At 46.7% G+C, this 23510-nt stretch overlaps 1 protein-coding gene, 1 long non-coding RNA gene and 1 other non-coding gene across 6 annotated transcripts in view; 1 reads left to right on the forward strand and 2 right to left on the reverse strand.

Moving 5' to 3' along the window:
• Positions 1-2508: 2508 nt before the first annotated feature.
• Positions 2509-2580, reverse strand: TRNAA-UGC (transfer RNA alanine (anticodon UGC)). Its single transcript has one exon. It is a non-coding gene; the product is annotated as a tRNA-Ala (tRNA).
• Positions 2581-4485: 1905 nt separating this feature from the next.
• On the reverse strand, positions 4486-22763 carry LOC112060490 (uncharacterized). Its single transcript, XR_010592944.1, has 4 exons — positions 22509-22763; positions 19858-19925; positions 19279-19539; positions 4486-17815 (listed from the first exon to the last, which is right to left on the reverse strand). It is a non-coding gene; the product is annotated as an uncharacterized LOC112060490 (long non-coding RNA).
• The window catches only part of ZNRF3 (zinc and ring finger 3), a 205057-nt gene continuing 203307 nt past the window's right edge, over positions 21761-23510 (forward strand). For 2 of the 4 annotated variants that reach the window (XM_065568953.1, XM_065568954.1), the window contains exon 1: positions 21761-22235. In XM_065568953.1, the coding sequence (XP_065425025.1) occupies positions 22008-22235 (228 nt within the window). In that variant the 5' untranslated portion in view covers positions 21761-22007. The remainder of the gene's footprint in view (positions 22236-23510) is intronic. The other 2 variants (XM_005309711.4, XM_042852342.2) reach the window with 2 other exon arrangements.

Genomic DNA, 23510 nt, shown 5'->3' on the forward strand with positions numbered 1-23510 from the left:
TTCTTATGTTCTTATCAAGATTGGTAGCTAATCCTCTGTCCTTGCAATACCACCAGGAAGCGCCAGGGGCGGATTAATGATTTTGCTGCCCCTAGACCCTGAAATAATTGCCGCCCCGCCTGCCCCTGGCCCCGCCCTGACTCCACCCTTTCCACACCCCCATTCCAATCCCTTCCCCAAAGTCTCCGCCCCCTCCCTGCCCCTATTGAATCCCTTACCCAAATCCCCCCTGGCCCCGCCTCTTCCCCCAGCGTGCCGTGTTCCCCCTCCTCCCCCATCTCTCCCTGCCCCGCGAAACAGCTGTTCCGTGGCGCAAGCTCTGGGAGGGAGGGGAGAGAGACAGGACGCGGCAGCACGCTCGCGGAGGAGAGCTGGAGTCGGGGGGGCAGGGAGGGGAGGGGAGCTTCTCCATGGGTGCTCAAATTTGCTGCCCTAGGTCTAGGGGATAATACGCTGCTGGAAAGAGATTATTTCTAAAACCATAGACCATATACATGCCTAAACAAAGACTGAGACACTCTCCTATTTGGAAGGCTTACTTCAGAATGGTAGAGGCTAGAAATGTAGCTTAATATTAAAAAGTGAAGGTTCTTCAGAAGCTGATAGAATCAGCCTCTAGACTCACCAGGAGAAGTTCACCTCACCAGTGGCAAGTGGGACTTTTCAAGGCCTGCTTGAATAGCTGATTAAGTTCTCAATCTTGTCACTTCCAAGGCCCTTGATCACTTTGTTGCCAGTTTCTGAATTCCTCTGCTGCTTCAGGACTAAGATAGCAACATAATGGGGAGCTCATGTCTTAATGCCAGGTGATAAAAGGAGAAACAATCTCAACACCACTTATGCCATACAACCTATGAGTGCACTTGAACCTTTGTGAGCAGCATATACAAATCTACTGCTGACCAGCAGGGGGAGCTGGTTACCATATTCTGAAGTACCAAACCTATTTGCAGTCAGTAGCTCTGGTCTAACTGATGCTCACTGGGCTAGCTAATGGTTTGGCAACATGTCATGTTATAGCCCAGAATAATAACTGCTTTTCCTTGTTATCTGAGCACCCCTCGTACCAGATTTTCTTCTTTCTGCAAAGAGATGAACTAGCCTTGCAAGGTTTGACTGCGTAGATAGTTAACCACAAGCAAACGGAAATTCCAGACTCCCTTGAATCTAGAAGAATTTTTATCCTGGTTCACAGTAAAGTTTGGCAACAACTTTCCTTATTTCCTTTGTCATAGTCAATTTTAGGGTGACATTTTGCAAAAGTCTATTACGTTTAAATTAAAACTGCAATCAGTGTGAAAGTCTTACTCCTCCTCTGGAGTCTTGATAAAATGCTCTAATTATTGTAAAATTGAGAATTTAAAATAGCATCATGTCAGTATAAGAATCGTAGATTGTCAGGAAGTGCAGAAAGGGTTGTGTGTTCTTTTAACAAGTTTTTTTGTTAGCACATTTTTACTCAAATGATTTCTACACCTTTAGAAATAGGCTTGTTTGCCACAATATCCACTACTAGACTTCATCTTTATGTGGTATACATTTTCATACTTCCATGTACTGGAGAAATATAGGGTAATGCATATAGTCTGTAAATATAAGGGCAACTTTCTGGAAAGGCTAAAAAAAAATTGAACTGCATTTACATTAGAAGTCTTGAGTTTTTGTGCTTGGAATAACAAAATGACCTGAAGAAGAGCTCCATGTAAGCTAGAAAGTTTGTCTTTTTTCACCAACAGAATTTGGTCCAGCAAAAGCTATTACTTCAGCCACCTTGTCTCTCTCATATCCTGGGACCAATATGGTTATACTACATTGCAAGCAAATTATTTAGTTTTTAAAAATGGTAACTACACATTTCCATAGTCCTCAGTGTGGAATGTGATTTGCTAATTTTGAAAATAGAGGGGTAACAGACAATAGAAGAGATTGAAGATGTCTTACTGAATCTGTGCAGTACAACTTTGTTCAAGATAATAACACACTATTCCAGGCAAGTGCAGCTGATGCATATATTTACCTGGAAGTACATTTTGTTGTTGTTGACAGCATCCTGAATAGAAGTGGTGTTTCATATAGCATCCATTTTAGATCAGAGTTTTAATTCATTTTATTTATATATTAGGCAAATAATATCTACATTCCTACCTGAGTACAACTTTGCCCCAGCTACTGAAGTACCGACTACAAAACTCTTATCTTAACTTCCTGTGTTCTAACATAAATGTACCAATGACACGCCAAATGCTGGTATCAGTGTACCAACATGTCTATAGCAAATAAGCCAGGAACAGGGACACCTATCCAAATAAAATAAATATATGGAGATATACCTATCTCACAGAACTGGAAGGGACCCTGAAAGGTCATTGAGTCTGGCCCCCTGCCTTCACTAGCAGGACCAAATACTGATTTTGCCCTAGATCCCTAAGTGGCCCCCTCAAGGACTGAACTCATAACCCTAGGTTTAGCAGGCCAATGCTCAAACCACTGAGCTGTCCCCCCAAACAATGGAGATGCTGGGGATTGAACCCAGGGCCTCATACATGCAAAGCATGCGCTCTACCACTGAGCTACATCCCCTTCCTTCCACATAACAATCCTGTATCAAACAATCTATATTTACTGCTATAATCTAGAATAGCCCTTTGAAATGCAAAGAAAGTTAAGTAATGTTAGATACTTAAACATAATCATAACATAACCCCAACTATACATATAAAATGATGGGGCTCTAAATTAGCTGTTACCACTCAAAAAAGAGATCTTGGAGTCATTGTGGATAGTTCTCTGGAAACATCCACTCAATGTGCAATCAAAAAAGCTAACAGAATGTTCGGAATCATTAAGAAAGGGATCGATAATAAGACAGAAAATATCATATTGCCTCTATATAAATCCATGGTAAGCCCACATCTTGAATACTGCCTGCGGATGTGGTTGCCCCATCTCAAAAAAGATATATTGGAATTAGAAAAGGTTCACAAAAGGGCAACAAAAATGATTAGGAGTATGGAACAGCTTCCTTATGAGGAGAGATTCATAAGACTGGGACTTTTCAGCTTGGAAAAGAGACGACTAAGGGGGGGGGGGGGGCTGGAATATGATTGAAGTCTATAAAATCATGACTGGTGTGGAGAAAGTAAATAAGGAAGTGTTATCTACTTCTCATAACACAAGAACTAAGGGTCACCAAATGAAATTAATAGGCAGCAGGTTTAAAACAAAAAAAAGTGAAATATTTTTTCACACAACCGACAGTCAGACTGTGGAAGTCTTTGCCAGAGGATTTTGTGGAAGCCAAGACTATAACAGGGTTAAAAAAAGAACTAGATAAATTCATGGAGGATAGGTCCATCAATGGCTATTAGCCAGGATGGGCAGGGATGGTGTCCCTAGCCTCTGTTTGCCAGAAGTTGGGAATGGGCAACAGGGGATGGATCACTTGATGATTACCTATCTGTTCATTCCCTCTGGGGCACCTGGAATTGGCCACTGTCAGAAGACAGAATACTGGGCTAGATGGACCTTTGGTCTGACCCTGTATGGCCGTTCTTAAGTTCTTAAGTAAAGGCATATGTAGTGCCTTTTTCTTTGAGGTCTGATCATATGGCCTGATCGCTGATCAATCTTGAGTTCTCCAAAACAATGCAATTGTTATAATGGATAATTCAGTGATATGCACTTTTGCCTTGCTCTTCTCTTTGCTCTGTCTTTAAAAGGAAATTTAAATGATAATACTGTTAATGCAAGGCTGAGTTTTAACATACACATCAGGAAATTCCAAAATTAGGGTACCAGCATAACCCAGTAACCCTGCACATGCGAATAAATATTAGCGGCATCTAAAATAGATCCTTCCTGTATAGCTTATAGCCATGTATTATAATGGATTCCTATTTCCCCCAAAAAGTATTTGGGATGGATTCACCAGTCTGCTCTGTTCTGTCTGCTGCTCAGGTGCCAAGTGGGCAGATTCCAGTCATAGTTGGCCAGTGGAGAATCTCCCCTTCAGAAGGGGAACTGGTCACTGTGTAAGGCTGGAAGAAGCCACAGAGTTGGCTCCTGCATGAGTTCCTTCCATCCATCTTCAGTCGGGAAAGGAAAGGGGAGGGGAATATGTTGTGGGGGGAGGGCCATAGCAGAACTGCTCCTATCCTCACCTGACCTCTTAGGGTTCCTGTGCCAGTAGAATGGAAATTAAAGCAACTGGAGGCCTGCTCTAAACTTTGTTGGGACTGGGCAGCACAGGATCACGGAGCTGAAACTGGTTCCCTGTGCTCTCACCTTCCAATCACTCCCAAGTGTAGCCCTTTGCATTACTTACTAACAGAGCTGTGTGGAGGACAGAATTCAGATTTATTAAGAATTCTGAGACTTCCAAATTTGGCCTTGTTCTGAATTGGAACAAAAATTAAAAAATTTGAAACTTGCCAAAAGAAAATTACCATTCCACCCCTCAAAAAAATCATTTTGGGGCAATCAAAATTGTTTCCATTTTGACTTTATTAAAATTTTGTACATTATATACATTATGTACATTTGTATATTATACAGAACTACAACATTTTTAACACAAGACACTTGTTCTTCAAACAATTTTTTTATTTAGAAATGTCAAACGTTCAGTTGGATGTTTTGACACTGGTACCTTCCTGGTTTTCTTCTGAAATTGAATTCCAGCAATGCTGACTTAATTTGCAACATGTTTCAATTTAGACAGAACTACGTATTCTTTAATGGAACCATATTCCATCAGTAGTTCTTCAAATTATTGTACATGTCCATTACACTAAGGGTATGTGTGTGCACGCGCACATCTCATGCACCAGGGATGGAGAGTTTCCCTAGCAGCAATGCCTCTGGGGTGGCCACACCTGTGCTCCACAGAGTAGAGCTGACCTGTCAATCCTTTTTACGCTCTGTGGTTGGAGCAGGCTGTCAGCTTCTTGGAACATGCAGTTAGTTTGTTTTGGTAGTTTGAGGACCGAAAAGTGAATACAACTAACCCCTCTGTCTTACCTACTGTCCTCTACTGTTCATAAATCAGTGGGCTCTGGTTCCCCTGGTACTAGGCAGAGCTCAATGTCTAGGTCCCTGAGCTTCAAACCCTGCTCTGTGTGTCACAACCCTCTCTCACTGCCTGAAGTGCTTGGATGAGGGCTACGTCAGGGCCCAGTGTCTAATTTGCTGACCCGACACTAAGAACACCTCAGATATATCCTCACAGAGATTGCCTTTTCCCTGGTATTGAGACCACTGCAGTCAGTTGGAGGGAGTTCCTTCCTGGCCAGAAGTACTCCCTGGCCTTCCCAGAAGGCCAGGAAAGGAGATCCCCTTCAGCAGGGCACTACCGTCCTTGAAGAGATGTAAGTGCTTAGAGCTGCTTGGGCCTGTGAATCCAAAGAAAAGGAAAGCTTCCACATTATCACAGTTCTCCATGCAAGCCTCTTCATCTACAGAGGCTAGGCCCTCTGGTACTGAAGCCTTTCAGCTCCCTGATACCACTTCTGAAGCCAGGGAAAATGACTGTGGTATTTGGACTTCTGCAAGCTATCAGTCAAGGAACCTCTTCCTCTGCCTCCAGGCAAGGACCTGAGATTGCAAGATCACAGAAGGGTGTTGGACCTGAACCTCAGGCATTACACATCATAGCCTGGTTTCTTGGTCACTAGATCCTGAGGAAGTACATAATTCAGAAGCAGTCCTCCACAAGGGCTACTTAACTTTAGTAAGTGAAAGCAGTTCTCTATCTGGGGAACTAGCCATGGTGTCAACTATGCAGGTCATAAATCAAAAGATCTTGGACTACTTGTTGCATCTAAAAGATCAGGTTTGGTGGTGAGCTCCACCAAGGTGCACGTGGGCACAATCTCAGCATGTCACTCTCATATCACAGGGAGATTATTCCACTTATTAGGGACCCTGCCCCACAATGGGAATTGAATTTAGTGTTATCAGCTGCTTTGGATCCCACTCCTGCTCATGGTCACATCTTTCAGCAAAAGTGGCATTTTTAGTAGCCATCGCGTCTATGAAGGACACAGAAGAACTGCATGCCCTAGTAATGGACTCTCCATACATTTTTTCCCCTGAAAGGTACAGCTTGGCAACATCCTAAATTCCTCTCCAAACAGTATCTGATGTTTCATCTCAACCAGTCTGTATCTTCACCAGTTCTGTCCAAAACCACATGCTCATACAGACAAACAAAGACTTATTACTCTAGATGTTTGGCTGAACCCTCTTTACTGAGCCCTTCTTGGGCACTGAACGAGCTGGAGGTCCTGTAGGTGGAAAACTGGACGCATTATGATGACACACCACACAAGGGGACTGAATTAGGTTTGCACAGGCAACATTAATTTCCACATTTCCTAACTTTTAAGGATTTTAACTGTGCGTGTGCCCATGCATGCACTCATTTGCTCATAGGTTTTACAGAAAGCAAAGGGGGAAAACCAAATTCCATCACGTTGACAGCCACAGGGGTCATTGGCAGGGTTGGAACCTCTAGATCCACCACACAGAACTCTGCCATTTGTGCTAATGGAATAACTGATAGCAGCAGTAGGTTGTCACCCACCCTGCACTAGAAGGCACAGGACACATTGCCAGTGGGTTTCACAGATACCTGCAGTCAGCAGAAGAATGGTGAGAATCAGGAATCTTAGATTCCATTCTAAACTCTGGAGGGAGTGTGCTCTAATAGGTATAGACCCTTCTGCCCCATCCCTTCCAACCTATCACATCTTGTTTCTTTACTCCTTGGCTCCTAGTCCCATTCCCCTCCCTAGCCAGTCCCGGTGTCCCATCCTCAGGCTTCTCATTCCATCAGTCTCTTTAGCCAGTAAAACCCAGTCTCATCCCTGTGGACTCTTGTCCTAGTCTGTCCCCTTTCTCCCCACAAATCAAGCTTATCCCAATTTATTTCCTCCTCACCCATAATTGAATGAGATCCAAAAAGTAACTTGGACCTGCATTTTTAAAGGTATTTAGAAATTGCTGCGCTCAGTGTTGCAACTACTAAGTGACTTAGGAGCCTAAATCTCAGGTTCAAAAGGAACTTAGGTTCCTAAGTCAGTTAGGTGTGGCAACATTGAGTGCAGCAATGTCTAAACACCTTTTAAAAATCCAGGCCTCTCTTCTTTAATTAGAACCCCACAGAGGAGTGTCACTGTTATAAAAGAGCTATAAACCAGGCACTTGATACTGTAGCCAACCAAATTAATAATGAAAGCAGGCCTGTGCAAGAATATAACTAAAATTAGAGTAGTGGACTGTATTTCTTAACAACCACTATAAGGGTTGAAATAACATCAAAGGGTACATAGACACACACAACATCTAGTGGAGCCACTAAATGAATGCTGTCCTGAAAAAAAGACCCAGTGAAGCTGGGAAGAACTTAAAGTTTAGGGGAGTTGCCATCACCTTCCAAGTAGCATGCAGCTTGATACTTGCTCTCCTCAGATGAAACATGATCAATATTGAAAAAAGTAAAAATAAATAACCTAGATGCTGCTTGCATGACTTAAGATGGACTTGAACACAAAGAATGAGGATGAACCTTAATGTTCCCAATGGACTCTATCGTGTGACTTGGCAGCATAGGTAGGCCTGGCATGAGCTAGTCTAATTTGTTAGACATAATATTATAGTGTGCAGCCTTCCTATCTCTTCTGTTTTAATCACCTATCTTAAAATGATGCATGCTTTTTTTAAATCACTGGACGTTGTCCAGCCTGTGCAATTACTAAGGCTGGGAACCTAAGATAAACAACAGGCTGTAATCAGGTAATTTTAAACAGAGTGGTGTACAGTTACGCTACATTCTCCTACCTTTACAGAGAACAAGAATTCCAGTCATAGAATCAAAGAAGATTGGGGTTGGAAGAGACCTCAGGAAGTCATCTAGTCCAACCCCCGGCTCAAAGCAAGACCAACACCAACTAAACCATCCCAGCCAGGGTTTTGTCAAGCCGGGCCTTAAAAACCTCTAAGGATGGAGATTCCACCACCTCCCTAGGGAACCCATTCCAGTGCTTCACAACCCTCCTAGTGAAATAGTGTTTCCTAATATCCAACCAAGACCTCCTGCACTGCAACTTGAGACCATTGCTCCTTGTTCTGTCATCTGCCACCACTGAGAACAGCCGAGCTCCATCCTCTTTGGAACCCACCCCTTCAGGTAGTTGAAGGCTGCTATCAAATCCCCCTCACTCTTCCCTTCTGCAGACTAAATAAGCCCAATTCCCTCAGCGTCATCTCTTAAGTCATGTGACCCAGCCCCCGGATCATTTTCATTGCCCTCCGCTGTACTCTCTCCAATTTGTCCACATCCCTTCTGTAGTGGGGAGCCCAAAACTGGACACAATACTCCAGATGTGGCATCACCAGTGCCGAATAGAGGGGAATAATCACTTCCCTTGATCTGCTGTCAAAGCTCCTACTAATTCAGTCCAATATGCCATTAGCCATCTTGGCAACAAGGGCAGACTGCTGACTCATATCCAGCTTCTCATCCACTGTAATCCCAAGGTCCTTTTCTGCAGAACTGCTGCTTAGCCAGTCAGTCCCCAGCCTGTAGCGGTGGATGGGATTCTTCCATCCTAAGTGCAGGACTCTGCACTTGTCCTTGTTGAACCTTATCAGATTTCTTTTGGCCCAATCCTCCAATTTGTCTAGGTCACTCTGGACCCAATCCCTACCCTCCAGCATATTTACTTCTCCCCCCCACAGTTTAGTGTCATCTGCAAACTTGCTGAGGGTGCAATCTATCCCATCATCCAGATCATTAATAAAGATGGTGGGGAGGGATAGCTCAGATGGTTTGAGCATTGGCCTGCTAAACCCAGGGTTGTGAGTGCAACCCTTGAGGGGGCCATTTAGGGATCTGGGGCAAAAATCTGTCTGGGGACTGGTCCTGCTTCAAGCAGGGGGTTGGACTAGATGACCTCCTGAGGTCCTTTTCAACCCTGATATTCTATGTTGAACAAAACCAGCCCCAGGACTGACCCCTGGGGCACTCTGCTTGATACCAGCTGCCAACTAGACATCAAGCCATTGATCACTACCCATTGGGCCCAACGATCTAGCCAGATTTCTATCCACCTTATAGTAAATTCATCCATTCCCAATCCATATTTTAACTTGCTGGCAAGAATACTGTGGGAGACCCATACCAAAAGCTTTGCTAAAGTCAAGATATATCATGTCCACCATTTTCCCCATATCCACAGAGCCCGTTATCTCATCATAGAAAGTAATCAGGTTGGTCAGGCATGACTTGCCCTTGGTGAATCCATGTTGACTGTTCCCAATCACCTTCCTCTCCTCCAAGTGCTTCAAAATGATTTCCTTGAGGACCTTCTCCATGATTTTTCCAGGGACTGAGGTGAGGCTGACCGGTCTGTAGTTTCCCAGTTTCTCCTTCTTCCCTTTTTTAAAGATGGGCACTATATTTGCCTTTTTCCAATTATCCAGGACCTCCCCCAATCGGATGAGTTTTCAAAGATAATGGCCAAAGGCTCTGCAATCACATCAGCTAATTTCCTCAGCATCCTTGGATGCATTAGATCTGGATCCATGGACTTGTGCATGTCCAGCTTTTCTAAATAGTCCTTAATCTGTTCTTTCACCACTGAGGGCTGCTCATCTCCTCCCCATACTGTGTTGCCCAGGACGGCCGTGTGGGAGCTGACCTTGTCTGTGAAGACCGAGACAAAAAAAGCACTAAGTACTTCAGCTTTTTCCACATCATCTGTCACTAGATTGCCTCCCCCATTCATTAAGGGTCCCACACTTACCCTGACCTGTTCTTGTTGCTAACATACCTGTAGAAACCCTTCTTGTTACCCTTCACATCCCTTGCTAGCTGCAACTCCAGTTGTGGTTTGGCCTTCCTGATTACACCCCTGGCATGCTCGAGCAATATTTTTATACTCCTCCCTAGTCATCTGTCCTTTTTGTGTTTAAGCTCAGCGAAGGTTTCACTGTTAAGCCAAGCTGGCCGCCTGCCATATTTGCTATTCTTTCTGCACATTGGGATGGTTTGTTCCTGCGCCCTCAATAAGGCTTCTTTAAAATACAGCCAGCTCTCCTTGACTCCTTTCCCCCTCATATTAGCCTCCCATGGGATCGTGCCCATCAGTTCCCTATGGGAGTCAAAGTCTGCTTTTCTGAAATCCAGGGTCTGTATTTTGCTGCTCTCCTTTCTTCCTTTTGCCAGGATCCTGAACTCGACCATCTCATGGTCACTGCTGCCCAGGTTCCCACCCACTTCTACTTCCCCTACCAATTCGTCCCTGTTTGTAAGCAGCAGGTCAAGAGGAGAATGGCCCCTGGTTGGTTCCTCCAGTAGTTGCACCAGGAAGTTGTCCCCAACACTCTCCAAAAGCTTCCTCAATTGTCTGTGCACTGCTGTATTGCTCTCCCAGCAGATGTCACAGTGATTGAAGTCCCCCATTAGAACCAGGGCCTGTGTTCTGGAAACTTCAGTTAATTGGCCAAAGAAAGCCTCACCTACTTCATCCTCCTGGTCTGGTGGTCTATAGCAGACACCCACCATGACATCACCCTTGTTGCTCTTGCCTCTAAATTTAACCCAAAGACTCTCAACAAGCCGTTCTGCAATTTCATACTGAAGCTCTGAGCAATCATACCGCTCTCTTACATACAGTGCAACTCCTCCTCTGCCTGTCCTTCCTGAACAGTTTATATCCATCCATGACAGTGCTCCAGTCATATGAACTGCCCCATGAAGTCTCTGTTATTCCAGTCACATCTAGTTATTTGACTGTGCCAGGACTTCCAATTCTTCCTGCTTGTTTCCCAGGCTTCTGGCATTCATGTACATGCACCTAAGATAACTAGCCGATTGCCCTGCTTTCCCAGTATGAATCAGGAGCCCTCCCCCCCCACTGCAGCCTCCTCCTGGTGTTTTCTCCCGGTATCCCACTTCCCCACTTCCCTCAGGCCTTAGGTCACCATCTTGGCAATGCTCCCTTGGTTAAGAGCTTCTAAGTAGGTAGTGGCATAGTTGGTTCTAAATGTGGCTTGTGTTCCACATTCAACATGTTTGATATAGTTAATAACCATAGCAGGTCTTGATGTATCATGAGTGTCAGTGGCCCAGGCTGTCACATGGTGATCGTGTAGCCAGCTAACTATCATTATTTTGCTGTATAGAAAAGACTTCCCAATTGGGTTGGCTGTTACCTAACTCTTTTCTCAGGATGGTATCCCAGAAAGTATCCTCATATTTGCTGCTGTCTGGGCACTCTATCCCCTGCTAAGGCATGGTGCAGATAGCTATCTATCTTTTTAGAGAATGCACTGATTGTAAACAAGCCTAGATTTCAAGGCCAGCACTCTTCCTCTCCCCAAAAAACATAGCAGCTTTCTCACAACACAGACACATGGACTTAACTGGATCAGATGAATGTCATGAACTGGTTACAAAACATGCAGTAGTGTAGACTGGGTCTCAGAACATGACAAAGTATGGATTTAATAAAGTAAGCTGCTCACAGTCACTTTAATTAGAAATCATATTGCAGCTAAAAAGGGCTTTCACATCACTGCCTTTCACATGCAAATTAGTAAACATTCCATGCATTAAAAACTTATTCCTGGGAGGCTCTCTAGGGTGGGAGTCTCTACTGGGAAGGGATGTCCCTAGAGTTCTCAAACCCTTTGTAGTGTGGGGTGCATTCTGCACCGCTACTGATTCAGGCTTTGTCCCCCAATTAAGGCTGTCTTCTGCAGACAAGAAGTAGTTGCTTGGTGGGGGTGAGGAACGGAGGAGAGACTCTTCCCTTACTCCTCTCTTCCTCTTCTCTCCTTAAAAGCAGAAGAGAGAGACCCTGAAGGAAGGAAGCTGAGCTGCTCAGGAGCAGATGCCTCTTGGGATGGGAGAGTAGCTAAGACCATCACATTTGTCACAGGGCAGAGGAAGGAGGAGAGCAGGCCTTGAGCAGCTGCACTCCTCGTAAGCTGGCACGCTTTGCATCCTTCAAACAACCATTGTCCTACAAACAATGGCTTATTGGAGGGAAAGAGAAGAGAAGCTGCTGCTGCTCCCACTGAAAGCCTTTTCGGTTCCAGAAGAGCAGGTAAGGCAGCAGAGTCCTATTAGGGTTGACCTAAACTAGTTAAACTTGGGGAAGAGGGAAGCAGCAGCAGGATTCATTGAATTTGCCAGATTGCATGAGTATGGACTATTTCCCACCTCCCCCACCATGCCCCAGGGGAAGCTAGTTACAGATGGCAAAACTGGTTTAGTTGATTCACACAGGCAGAAACATCCTTTTAGAAGTAGGTTTTACAGTTAGAAACCATTATGCTCTGTCAATTAGAGTGCAACAAAACTCAGGTGTTCCAACAGCCAACCCAATTGGGAAGTCTTTTCTATCTCGTGGTTAAGCCAAGGTGGTCTTTTGCCACATTTTCTATCTTCCGCTGGTTAGGAAAGATAGAAAATGTGGCAAAAGATCACCTTGGCTTAACCACGAGATCTTGCACGATCTAAAAAATAAAAAGGAGTCATATAAAAAATGGAAACTAGGACAGATTACAAAGGATGAATATAGGCAAACAACACAGGAATGCAGGGGCAAGATTAGAAAGGCAAAGGCACAATATGAGCTCAAACTAGCTACGGGAATAAAAGGAAACAAGAAGACTTTTTATCAATACATTAGAAGCAAGAGGAAGACCAAAGACAGGGTAGGCCCACTGCTTAGTGAAGAGGGAGAAACAGTAACAGGAAACTTGGAAATGGCAGAGATGCTTAATGACTTCTTTGTTTCGGTCTTCACCGAGAAGTCTGAAGCAATGCCTAACATAGTGAATGCTAATGGGAAGGGGGTAGGTTTAGCGGATAAAATAAAAAAAGAACAAGTTAAAAATCACTTAGAAAAGTTAGATGCCTGCAAGTCACCCGGGCCTGATGAAATGCATCCTAGAATACTCAAGGAGCTAATAGAGGAGGTATCTGAGCCTCTAGCTATTATCTTTGGAAAGTCATGGGAGACGGGAGAGATTCCAGAAGACTGGAAAAGGGCAAATATAGTGCCCATCTATAAAAAGGGAAATAAAAACAACCCAGGTAACTACAGACCAGTTAGTTTAACTTCTGTGCCAGGGAAGATAATGGAGCAAGTAATTAAGGAAATCATCTGCAAACATTTGGAAGGTGGTAAGGTGATAGGGAACAGCCAGCATGGATTTGTGAAGAACAAATCATGTCAAACCAATCTGATAGCTTTCTTTGATAGAATAACGAGCCTTGTGGATAAGGGTGAAGCGGTGGATGTGGTATACCTAGACTTTAGTAAGGCATTTGATACGGTCTCGCATGATATTCTTATCGATAAACTAGGCAAATACAAATTAGATGGGGCTACTATAAGGTGGGTGCATAACTGGCTGGATAACCGTACTCAGAGAGTTGTTATTAATGGTTCCCAATCCTGCTGGAAAGGCGTAACGAGTGGGGTTCCGCAGGGGTCTGTTTTGGGACCGGCTCTGTTCAATATCTTCATCAACGACTTAGATATTGGCATAGAAAGTACGCTTATTAAGTTTGCGGATGATACCAAACTGGGAGGGATTGCAACTACTTTGGAGGACAGGGTCATAATTCAAAATGATCTGGACAAATTGGAGAAATGGTCTGAGTTAAACAGGATGAAGTTTAACAAAGACAAATGCAAAGTGCTCCACTTAGGAAGGAAAAATCAATTTCACACATACAGCATGGGAAAAGACTGTCTAGGAAGGAGTACGGCAGAAAGGGATCTAGGGGTTATAGTGGACCACAAGCTAAATATGAGTCAACAGTGCGATGCTGTTGCAAAAAAAGCAAACATGATTCTGGGATGCATTAACAGGCGTGTTGTGAGCAAGACACGAGAAGTCATTCTTCCGCTCTACTCTGCTCTGGTTAGGCCTCAGCTGGAGTATTGTGTCCAGTTCTGGGCGCCGCATTTTAAAAAAGATGTGGAGAAAATGGAAAGGGTCCAAAGAAGAGCACCAAGAATGATTAAAGGTCTTGAGAACATGACCTATGAAGGAAGGCTGAAAGAACTGGGTTTGTTTAGTTTGGAGAAGAGAAGACTGAGAGGGGACATGATAGCAGTTTTCAGGTATCTAAAAGGGTGTCATGAGGAGGAGGGAGAGAACTTGTTCACCTTAGCCTCTAAGGATAGAACCAGAAACAATGGGTTTAAACTGCAGCAAGGGAGGTCTAGGTTGGACATTAGGAAAAAGTTCCTAACTGTCAGGGTGGTTAAACACTGGAACAAATTGCCTAGGGAGGTTGTGGAATCTCCGTCTCTGGAGATATTTAAGAGTAGGTTAGATAAATGTCTATCAGGGATGGTCTAGACAGTATTTGGTCCTGCCATGCGGGCAGGGGACTGGACTCGATGACCTCTCGAGGTCCCTTCCAGTCCTATAATCTATGATTCTATGATTCTATGATCAGCTGGTCGTTTGTCATGTATTGGTAAGTTTGAAGATTGAGAGGTAGGGATGTCCCTTTCCATTATTTATTGGAGGGAAGTGAAGGGGAACTACTTAAAGAAGGGATCCTATATGTGTCTGAGTTGGTCGTAAAATCAGAAGTTGTCAACCTAGAGATCAAATATCTAATCACCCTTTTGGTAACAACTGCACACACCAAGAAATGTCTAGATGCTAAGCACACTTTTTGGCATTGTATAAATAAAAATAATGCAGTACATATACCAAGGGGTAAAATGCCATTAAAAGAAATTAGTCTTTCATTTGAATTTCTAAGTGCGAAAATTACATACAAGTCAATAGTTCAAGGTGTATCAAATCAGAATGGTATTTACTTAACTTGTGGCTATAGTCTGAAAAGTGACCAAAAATAGAGCTTCATGGGATTCCATGATTCTGTCATGCCTACCTAGCTAGCCTCTTATAAGGCACTGTACTATCTGAGCATGTATCTATACACAGTGAGCCTGAAAAATGAAATCCAGCTTGTAAACTAAGCAGATGCTAGCACTGCAGACTGCAGTGGGATGTGGAAGTCAGCCGAGTTCTTGTTGGCTTGTGCATCATCAACCATAATTGAGTTCCAGCTGCAGTATTTTTAACTATTGTGTTGATGACTCTTCACCTCAACTAGAATTCAGCTCACTCAAGAGTCAGATATCTATGACAATGTTTTAGAGGCATCTTATAAATGCCTAATCACCATATAAAGCTTGGATACTGTGGTGATGGGCACAGTACAAGAATCTAGATGGATGGGCACTGAAAAGTGACTTAGCAGTGCTAACATGAGTAAATCCCATTAAAATCTTTCTTTAGTTAAGCAACTATGTGCAACTCTGAATACAACAAAGGGGTTCTCTGAGTGATTGCACATGTCCATTCACTGTACGTGAGTGTGCGCCTCATGCACAGTTATTGGAGAACTTTTCCCCTCAGTGGCACCTGTTGGGGCAGCTCAAGTGCCCGCTACATCTGTGCATCACCATGTGCCAGTATAAGAGGGCAGAGCCGCCCCTAACCCCCCTCAGTTCCTTCTTATTGCCAGTGATGGTTGTTGGAGCGCTTCCATCCAGTATTGCGATGGCAAGTTTATTTTCCTCACCCTTTTTGTATATAGTTTGTTTCTCATTTAGTACTTAGTAGTTAATTAGATATAGTGTAGCGTTAATATTAGGTTTTAGTTGTTTGGGTCCCTTTTGGACCAAGTTTGATTATTTGATACTGGGACTGGAGCCATGTCTCGCTCGCTGGAGTTCAAGTCCTGCTGGTCGTGTGCCAGACCGATGCTGGTCTGTGACCCACATCCCAGCTGCCTAAGATGTCTGGGGGAGTCCCACATCAGTGACAAGTGTCACATTTGCAGATGATTTAAGCCTTGCTCAAAAAGAGACAGAACAGTGAGATTTGTCACCTTATGGAGGTGGCACTTTGCCCTCCCTGGGAGTCGTTGGGTTTAGAGCACACTCCAAGTGCAGCACTATTCATGCGGCGCGTGCTTCCTGAGAGGTCTTTGGCACCACATTCTCGGTCTCTGGTACTGAAAAGGAGACAGATTTGCCAAGGACACAGTACTTCGTCCAGCAAGATCTTCATAACCGAGGCCAGATAAAAGCAAGATCTCTGGGAGGGATTCTGAGGGGAAGCGTTCCCCACAGTATGCCTCTGCTGCAATAGGAGGTGCGTCTACTCCAGAACCTGTGCCATGTCTGCCAAGGCCAGCCCTGAAGTTTCTATTTGTCAGACCCAATCCTGATACCAGCAATACCAGAAGCATATACTGTCGCCAGAGAATTACTTAACCTCTCAATACCAATGTCCCTGGTGATGCAGGAAGGGTTCCAGTCAGTACCAGTGTCTGTAGTGCCTATGCCAGCTCCGCAAGAACATGCATTACTGATGCTGCTCCTGATGCCTAGGAGGCCAGTGCACTCCAGGGGCAAGCTGTTGTTAATATCCCCAGCACTGCTGTCTCTGGGTTCACTTACTTGTCTCCTGACCACATGGGTTCTGCTCCTCCATTACCGTAGGACTCAGTCATCTTTGTCGGACTCGGAAGTGGAGTCTTTTGTGTCTCATACCAGACAAGAACCTTATCTTCCATCAGAGCCCTCGACGTCCCAGCAGCAGACATGTCACAAGGGACAATGGCATGCACAACCCTGGGGCCCACCGTCACCAGGTCTGGCCACCGAGGGGTGTCCCTCCCTCTGCTAGGTCCTTTCCTCACCTGAGTCTATTTCCTCAAGGATGCACCAAGATCACTGGCATCACAGGAAACTTTCTCTGATGCTTGGTACTGAGCAACTAGAAGTTGCTCAGGCAGTTCCTACACCGCAAGTGGCAAACCAGCAATTGCCTCAGCATCCTGGTGTGTCATTTCCTTATCACCTGATGAGGTTGTAGAGATGTTGAGCAATTCTCCATCACCAGGGCATTACAATACTCACCAAGAACGGCTTAAAAGGGTGGCCTCGGTTTTAGACATTCAAGTGGAATCGGTCTGTGAGAAATCCCCCATGCTAGTGGATACTTTAGCTTCTGTGAGACCCGCCAGAGTGGTACTTCTGAGGTAATGAAGCAATTCTGGAACTGGTTAAAATACTTTCACAGACCCCTTCTTCCCTCCCGCCTACAGCGAAATAGGCACAGAGGAGCTACTGTGTCCCTTCTAAGGGCTTCAAACCCCTCTACTCTCACCCCCGCCCAGGCCCTTTGGTGGTGGCAGCAGGTCATGAGCAGGAGAGTCAGGGTCACCAAGCATTGACGCCAAAGAGTAAGAAATCAGAGAGGCTGGACCTGTTTGGTCATAAACTTATTCAACAGAAGGTCTGCAGCCAAGAATTGTTAACCAGCTAGCCCTCCTAAATTGCTATGATTTTACCCTATGAGAAAACATCCTTAAGTTTAAAGACAGGCTACCAGAGGATTCCAGGCAGGTTCTCACTCATGGTAGAGGAGGGTAAGCGGGGGTGCAAGGACAGCTATTCACAAGAGTTAGGATGCAGCAGACTCAGTAGCTTGTTCCATGACATCTGCTATTTCTATGAGGAGAAGTTCATGGCTGCAATCTTCTGGTCTCCCTCCTGAAGTACAGCAGACCATCTAGGATTTGCCATTTGAGGGTCCATCCCTCTTTTCAGAAACGATGGACAATAGGCGGCATAGCTTACAAGATTTGAGGGCAATACTGAAGTCCCTTGGAATTTATACACTGGCAATGAAGAGGAAGCAATTCTGGCCCCAGAAGGCTCACAGATATCAGAGCTTTATACCTCAGCCCCAAGACCTGCCAAAAAAAAGGGACAGGATTATAGAAATTGACCACCGCCTCTCTCATCTGCGACAGCAGATTCCTCTCAACCAATGGCCCAGTCTAAACATGCATTTTTGACAGGCTTGTCAAAGGCAGCATGTCAATACTTACAGATGAATCTGTTCCTACCCTTACCTTTGCCTATTGTCTTTACGACTTCCTCTGTGCTTAGACTCATGTCACATAAGTTCGGTGGGTCCTAAGCATGGTGGATGTGGGATATTGACTTCAATTTGTTTCTATCCTCCCCCTTCTCCATCCCTCTTCAAGGACCACTCTCAGGAGACCATTTTACAACAGGTTTAATCTCTCCTTCCAGTGGGTGCAGTAGAGGAAGTTCCTCTACTCCTCAGGGGGAACAGTTTTTATTCCTTCTATTTCCTTAATTCCCAAAACAAAAGGGGGTATTTTAGATCTAAGGGAGTTAAACAAGTACCTGAAGAAAATGAAGATCCCCATGGTTACCCTAGCTACCATCATTCCTTCCCTGAACAGGGCCACTGGTATGCTGCCCTTGACTTAAAAGACGCTTACTTCCATATAGTGATCTGTCTAGACCACTGGAAGTTCATCATGTTCCTAACAAACGAAACACATTACCAATTTACACTACTTTAATTTGGTCTGTCAGCAGCAGCCCCTTGAGTTTTCACAATGTGCAAGATAAGGTAGTTGTATATCTGAGAGGATTGGGAATCCGTGCACTCCCCAACTGGACGATTGGTTGGTGACAGACTGGTTGAACTCTCAAGTGCTATCCAGTGTGGGTATCATTCAGTCCACTCTCAATGTACTGTGTCTATTACTCAGTCAAGTCAGATCAATTCTAAAAACCTGTGCAAAGAATAGTTTATCAGAGCACTCCTGGATGCTATACAAACCAGAGCATTTCTGCCCCCATCAAGGTTCCAACTGCTCTGAGATCTGGTACTGGATCTAAAAGCACATCCCATTACTACAGTGCACGCTTGCCTCAGACTTCTGGGGAACATGGCAGCATGTACCCACATGATGTAACACACCTGATTATGCCTCAGGAAGCTTCAAGGATGCCCCGTTGTCATTGTCTAGACAGAGAAATTTGCATTGCAGAGGTAATTTTGTCTTCTCTGGACTGGTGGACAGACCCTCAGACTGTTTGTATGGGAGTGCCCTTCATTTCTCTGCAACCAGCGCTTATGTGGGTCCCGGATGCCTCGTGCCTGGGTTGGGGGGCACCTATCGGAACCCTACAAACTCAAGGGTAGTGGTCCTTGCAGGAGCTGAGGACTCATATTAATGTCAGGGAACTACGTGCTATCCATCTACTCTGCTCTGCCTTCTAGCCATATATTCTGGGGAAAAAAACTGTTAGTGTTAAAGGACAATACAGCAACTATGCTTTATGTAAACAGACAGGGAAGGGCACGTTTCTCCCAACTGTGCCAGAAGGATACCTCCCAGGAGAGCAGAACACATCAGTAGATCAGCTGAGCAGGTCTTTGTCCCCTCACCATGAATGGTCACTAGGTCCAGATGTGGCTAGGCTCATCTTCCAGCTCTGGGGAAACTTCTCACATGGACCTGTTTGCAACAAATGCCTCCTGTTCTGCTGCTGAGAGAATTCCAGACCTGGGTCTTTGACAGATGCTTTTCAGCTATCACCGATGAACTCACGGCTGTATGCCTTTCCTCTGATTCCATTAGTACTCAGAGTCCTATTCAAGATCAAGCAGGAACATGCTTGCTTCATTCAAATGGCAGCAGCATGGCCTCGATAATGCTGGTTCTTGAAACCTTTTAGTGAGGCCTCCTACCTCCCCCATTAGATTCAGATGTGATTTTTTCAGACCACTGCAGTCTACTCAACCCCAACCTACAGGCCCTCCATTTAACAGTGTGGATACTTCCCGGCTAACACCACTAGAAAGGACTTGCTCAAAAGACATTCACAAGGTGCTTCTGAACAGGAGAAAGCCTTCAACTAGCCAAATGGAAACATTTTTCTACCTGGCCAAATGGAAACATTTTTCTACCTGGTCTCAACAGAGAAGTGTCTCTTCAGTGCAGGTTCCCGTTAACCAGATTGGATTATCTGTTGCACCTAAAACAGCAAGGCCTGACTGTTAGTTCTACTAAAGTACATGTGGCAACGATTTCAGCGCTACTACACACTGGAGGGTAGATCATCACTTTTTCTCCCACCCCTACAACTATCAGATTTCTAAAACGGTTGGATAGATGATACCCTCTAGTACAAGAACCTGTTCCCCATGGGATTTAAACCTTGTGCTAACAATATTAACGGGGCCTTCCTTTGAACCTCTTGTGCCACGCTCCCGCCTCCACCTTTCTATGGCATCCTGGTTGGTTGCAATAACCTCAGTAAGGAGAGTGAGTGAACTGAGACCCTTGGTTTCAGAATCTCCTTTTACAGTTTTCCATAAGGATAAAGTTTACCTCTACCTTCACCCAAAATTCTTGACAAAGCTAGTTTCCAATTTCCATGTTAATCTGGCAATTTATTTATCAACATTTTTCCTGAAGCCTCACATGCACATAGATGAACAGAAGCTTCATTAGGTGGATGTGAGGAGAGCATTGTCCTTCCACGTGGATTGCACCAGCCCTTTTTAGATCCTCACAAAGTGATTTGTTGTGATGCTGGACACGGTGATAGGCAAACTGGTTTCCACTCAGAGGATTTCCTCTTGCATTTATTTGGGCTACCAGTTAGCATGTCACCCCCAGACTGTTGGCTCATTTGACTAGAGCACAGGCAGCTTTTCTAGCACAAGTACCTACTGAAGACCTTTGCAAAGCACCAACCAGGTCCTCGGTACAAACTTTTGCTGCTCATTATGCCATTTCCCATCAATCCAGGAACTATGCCAGTTTTTGATGGATTGTTCTACAATTGCTGTTCAGATAGACTCTGAGCCTGCCTCCATGTTAATCTGCTTGTGAGTCACCTACAGAGGAATTGGGGATTGGTCTTGCTTTGAGCAGGGGGTTGGACTAGATGACCTCCTGAGGTTCCCTTCTAACCCTGATCATCTATGAATTCTATGAATGGACATGTGCAATCACTTGAAGGAAAAATGGTTACGTACCTTTCCAAAAGTGTTGTTTTTTGAAATGTGCTGCACATGTCCATTCCACAAGCCACCTTCCTTCCCCTCTCTAGTAAAGTCTAGGCGGTAGGAAGGAAGTGAAAGGGGGGAAGGTTCCACCCTCTTAGACCCCCCGCAGTGGCAGGCGGTGCCCCTCTGGCTTTGACAGGTACTGCTTTGGAAAAAGGTTCTCACATGCCTACAGTGCGGACATGTGCAACCCCCTCTCAAAGGTCAACAGCTACGGAAAGGTAGGTAGCAGTCTTCTTGGTAAGAAGCAGCCCATGTTAGCAGTCAGTTTTCAGACTAAAACCTCCAAGAACTATTACTTTGCTTTCCGTTATGGGCCCTCTCCCGCTCCACGTGCCCTGTGAGTAGCTCTCTGCTGCACGGCAACACTTCACACTCAGGCTCTGGCTGAAGCCAGGCAAGGCCAAGTGTCCAGGCCGGATCCTGCACGTGCCGACGCCTGTTCTTCTTGACACGGGCAGGCGCCCCCTAGCGTCAGCGGAGCCTCGCGTGCCTGGAGCGGACCGGGCTCGTGGGGACCGGGAGGGCCCCTCTCCGCCCGGCTCCGACCCTTTAACGAGTCCCCTGCTCGAGGCCCCCTAAACTAACGAGATTTCCCCTGCGGCTGCGGGGTCAGCGAGCCCAGCGCTGTCCGCCCCGAGCGGGGCCCTGGTTGCCCCCGGCCAGGTGCTGCACCCCGGCCCCGGCCCCCCTGCGGCCCCGGCCCGTGACCCGCCCAGGTGCTGCGCGGCGGCTCCCGCGGCCGGCGGGCGGGCGGGCGCGGGTCAGCGCGCGGGGGCGGGGATAACCCCGCGGTAGCTGTCACGTGGAGCAGATGAAAGGGACGCGGCTTGGCAGGCAGGCCAGGAGCCGGAGCGAGGGAAGGGGAGCGAGGGGCAGGCGGAGGCGCGGGGCTGGGCGCCGCGGGGCAGAGGAGCCGCCGCCGCTGCTGCTGCCGCCGCCGCCATGGGGCGCTGACCCGCCCGGATCCCCCCGGGCCCCCGGAGCTGGAGCCGCTGGCGAGCGATGCGCGGCGGCTGGGCGCTGCCCCATCCCGCCGCGCGATGAGGGGCTGCGGGGCCGGCGCCGGCCCGGCCGTGCCGCCGCCGCTGCTGCTCGGGTTGCTGCTGGCCGCGGCCCCGGGCGCCGCGCTGGCCAAGGAGACGGCGTTCGTGGAGGTGGTGCTCTTCGAGTCCAGCCCCAGCGGCGACTACACCACCTACACCACGGGGCTGCAGGGGCGCTTCTCGCGGGCCGGCGCCACCCTCAGCGCCGAGGGCGAGATCGTGCAGGTGAGCGGCGGGGCTGCGCCGGGCCGGGCCGGGCGGCCAGCGGCTCCCTGCTCCCAAGATGGCTCCGCTCGGCCGGGAGCGGCGGCCGCACCGTGCGGGCTGCGGGCGGGCAGGGCCCGGAGCTCGGGCTGCTCTCGGCTCGTCGGGGTGGCTGCCTTGGGCATGGGGGGGCTTGAAGGGCACCGGGGCGGAGCCGGGACGCGCTGCCCCTGCGTGCGGGAGGCTCCCCGCTGCCCCCTGCCTGCATCCTGGCCGGGGGTCGGCGCCCCTCACCTGCTGTCCCTGGGGTTGCGAGCGGCCGGGGCGGCTCGGCCTGGTCTCGGCGCCAAGGCTGCGGGGGGCCCGGGGGCGACAGGGGCGCCCAAAGCGCCGGCCGTGCGCGGTGCAGAACGTGCCCCGCATGTGGCCCCAGCCCTTCTGTCCGCGCTGGGCCTGGCCCGGCTCTGGGGACCGAGCCCTGGTGTCCCACGTGGGCAGGGCACTTGCCTGAGAAGGGGGCTGCAGGACTTGCCCGTGGGATCCCCTGGGTACTGGGCTGCCCCTGTCTCATTGAGTACCCCTCACTGGAGGGAGGTGACAGTAGTCCTGCTACAAAGGGCCAATTTGTTGTAGTGTAATGTTGATTTAAACAGCCCCCCTGACTGCTCTTGTTGCTTATGCCTCTGCAGTTTGGATTCCTGACTGGGAACTGGGGGATAGTTTCCCTCTCACTTGGTTTAAGTACTTAAATAGGAATGGGAGAACCAGGAACTCTGAGGCTGCAGTAACCTGGAGATTTCACCCTTTCTGACAGGGCCTCCACCTTGTTACTAAATGAAAGAAATCTGCATTCCAGAGGAAGCTTGATATGGAGGGATTAAAAAATACTCTATTTGCAGGGCTTACTTTGTCTGAGATGTGAAGGAAGGCAGTGGTGCTGACCTACTGCTTATGATTGTTGTAACTGGATGCTGTTTCTTTTTTGTCTCGCTTTGCAAAGGCTTTGGAGAAACTCTAGTAGGTCTGTGGGCATAAATTATATTGCCAAGGCTGCTGGTGGTGGGAAGAGTTTTTTAAAAGGGTTTGGTATCTCTTTGAACCTACTAAAGCTTTGTACATATCTGGGTATTGCTAACCTCTCACTCACTTCCCCTTCCCCTAAGAATAACAGTGATTTGAATTGGTTTGGTGTTTTGATTTTATATACTAGAGAATGTTTCTGCAAAGAAAATGCATTGAGACTTATTTTCTTCAGGTTCTGAGTGAATCTTATTTGCTATTAATAATTACTGACTG

The sequence above is a fragment of the Chrysemys picta genome, chromosome 15 (genome assembly GCF_011386835.1).
Source record: "Chrysemys picta bellii isolate R12L10 chromosome 15, ASM1138683v2, whole genome shotgun sequence".
Lineage (NCBI taxonomy): Eukaryota > Metazoa > Chordata > Testudines > Emydidae > Chrysemys > Chrysemys picta.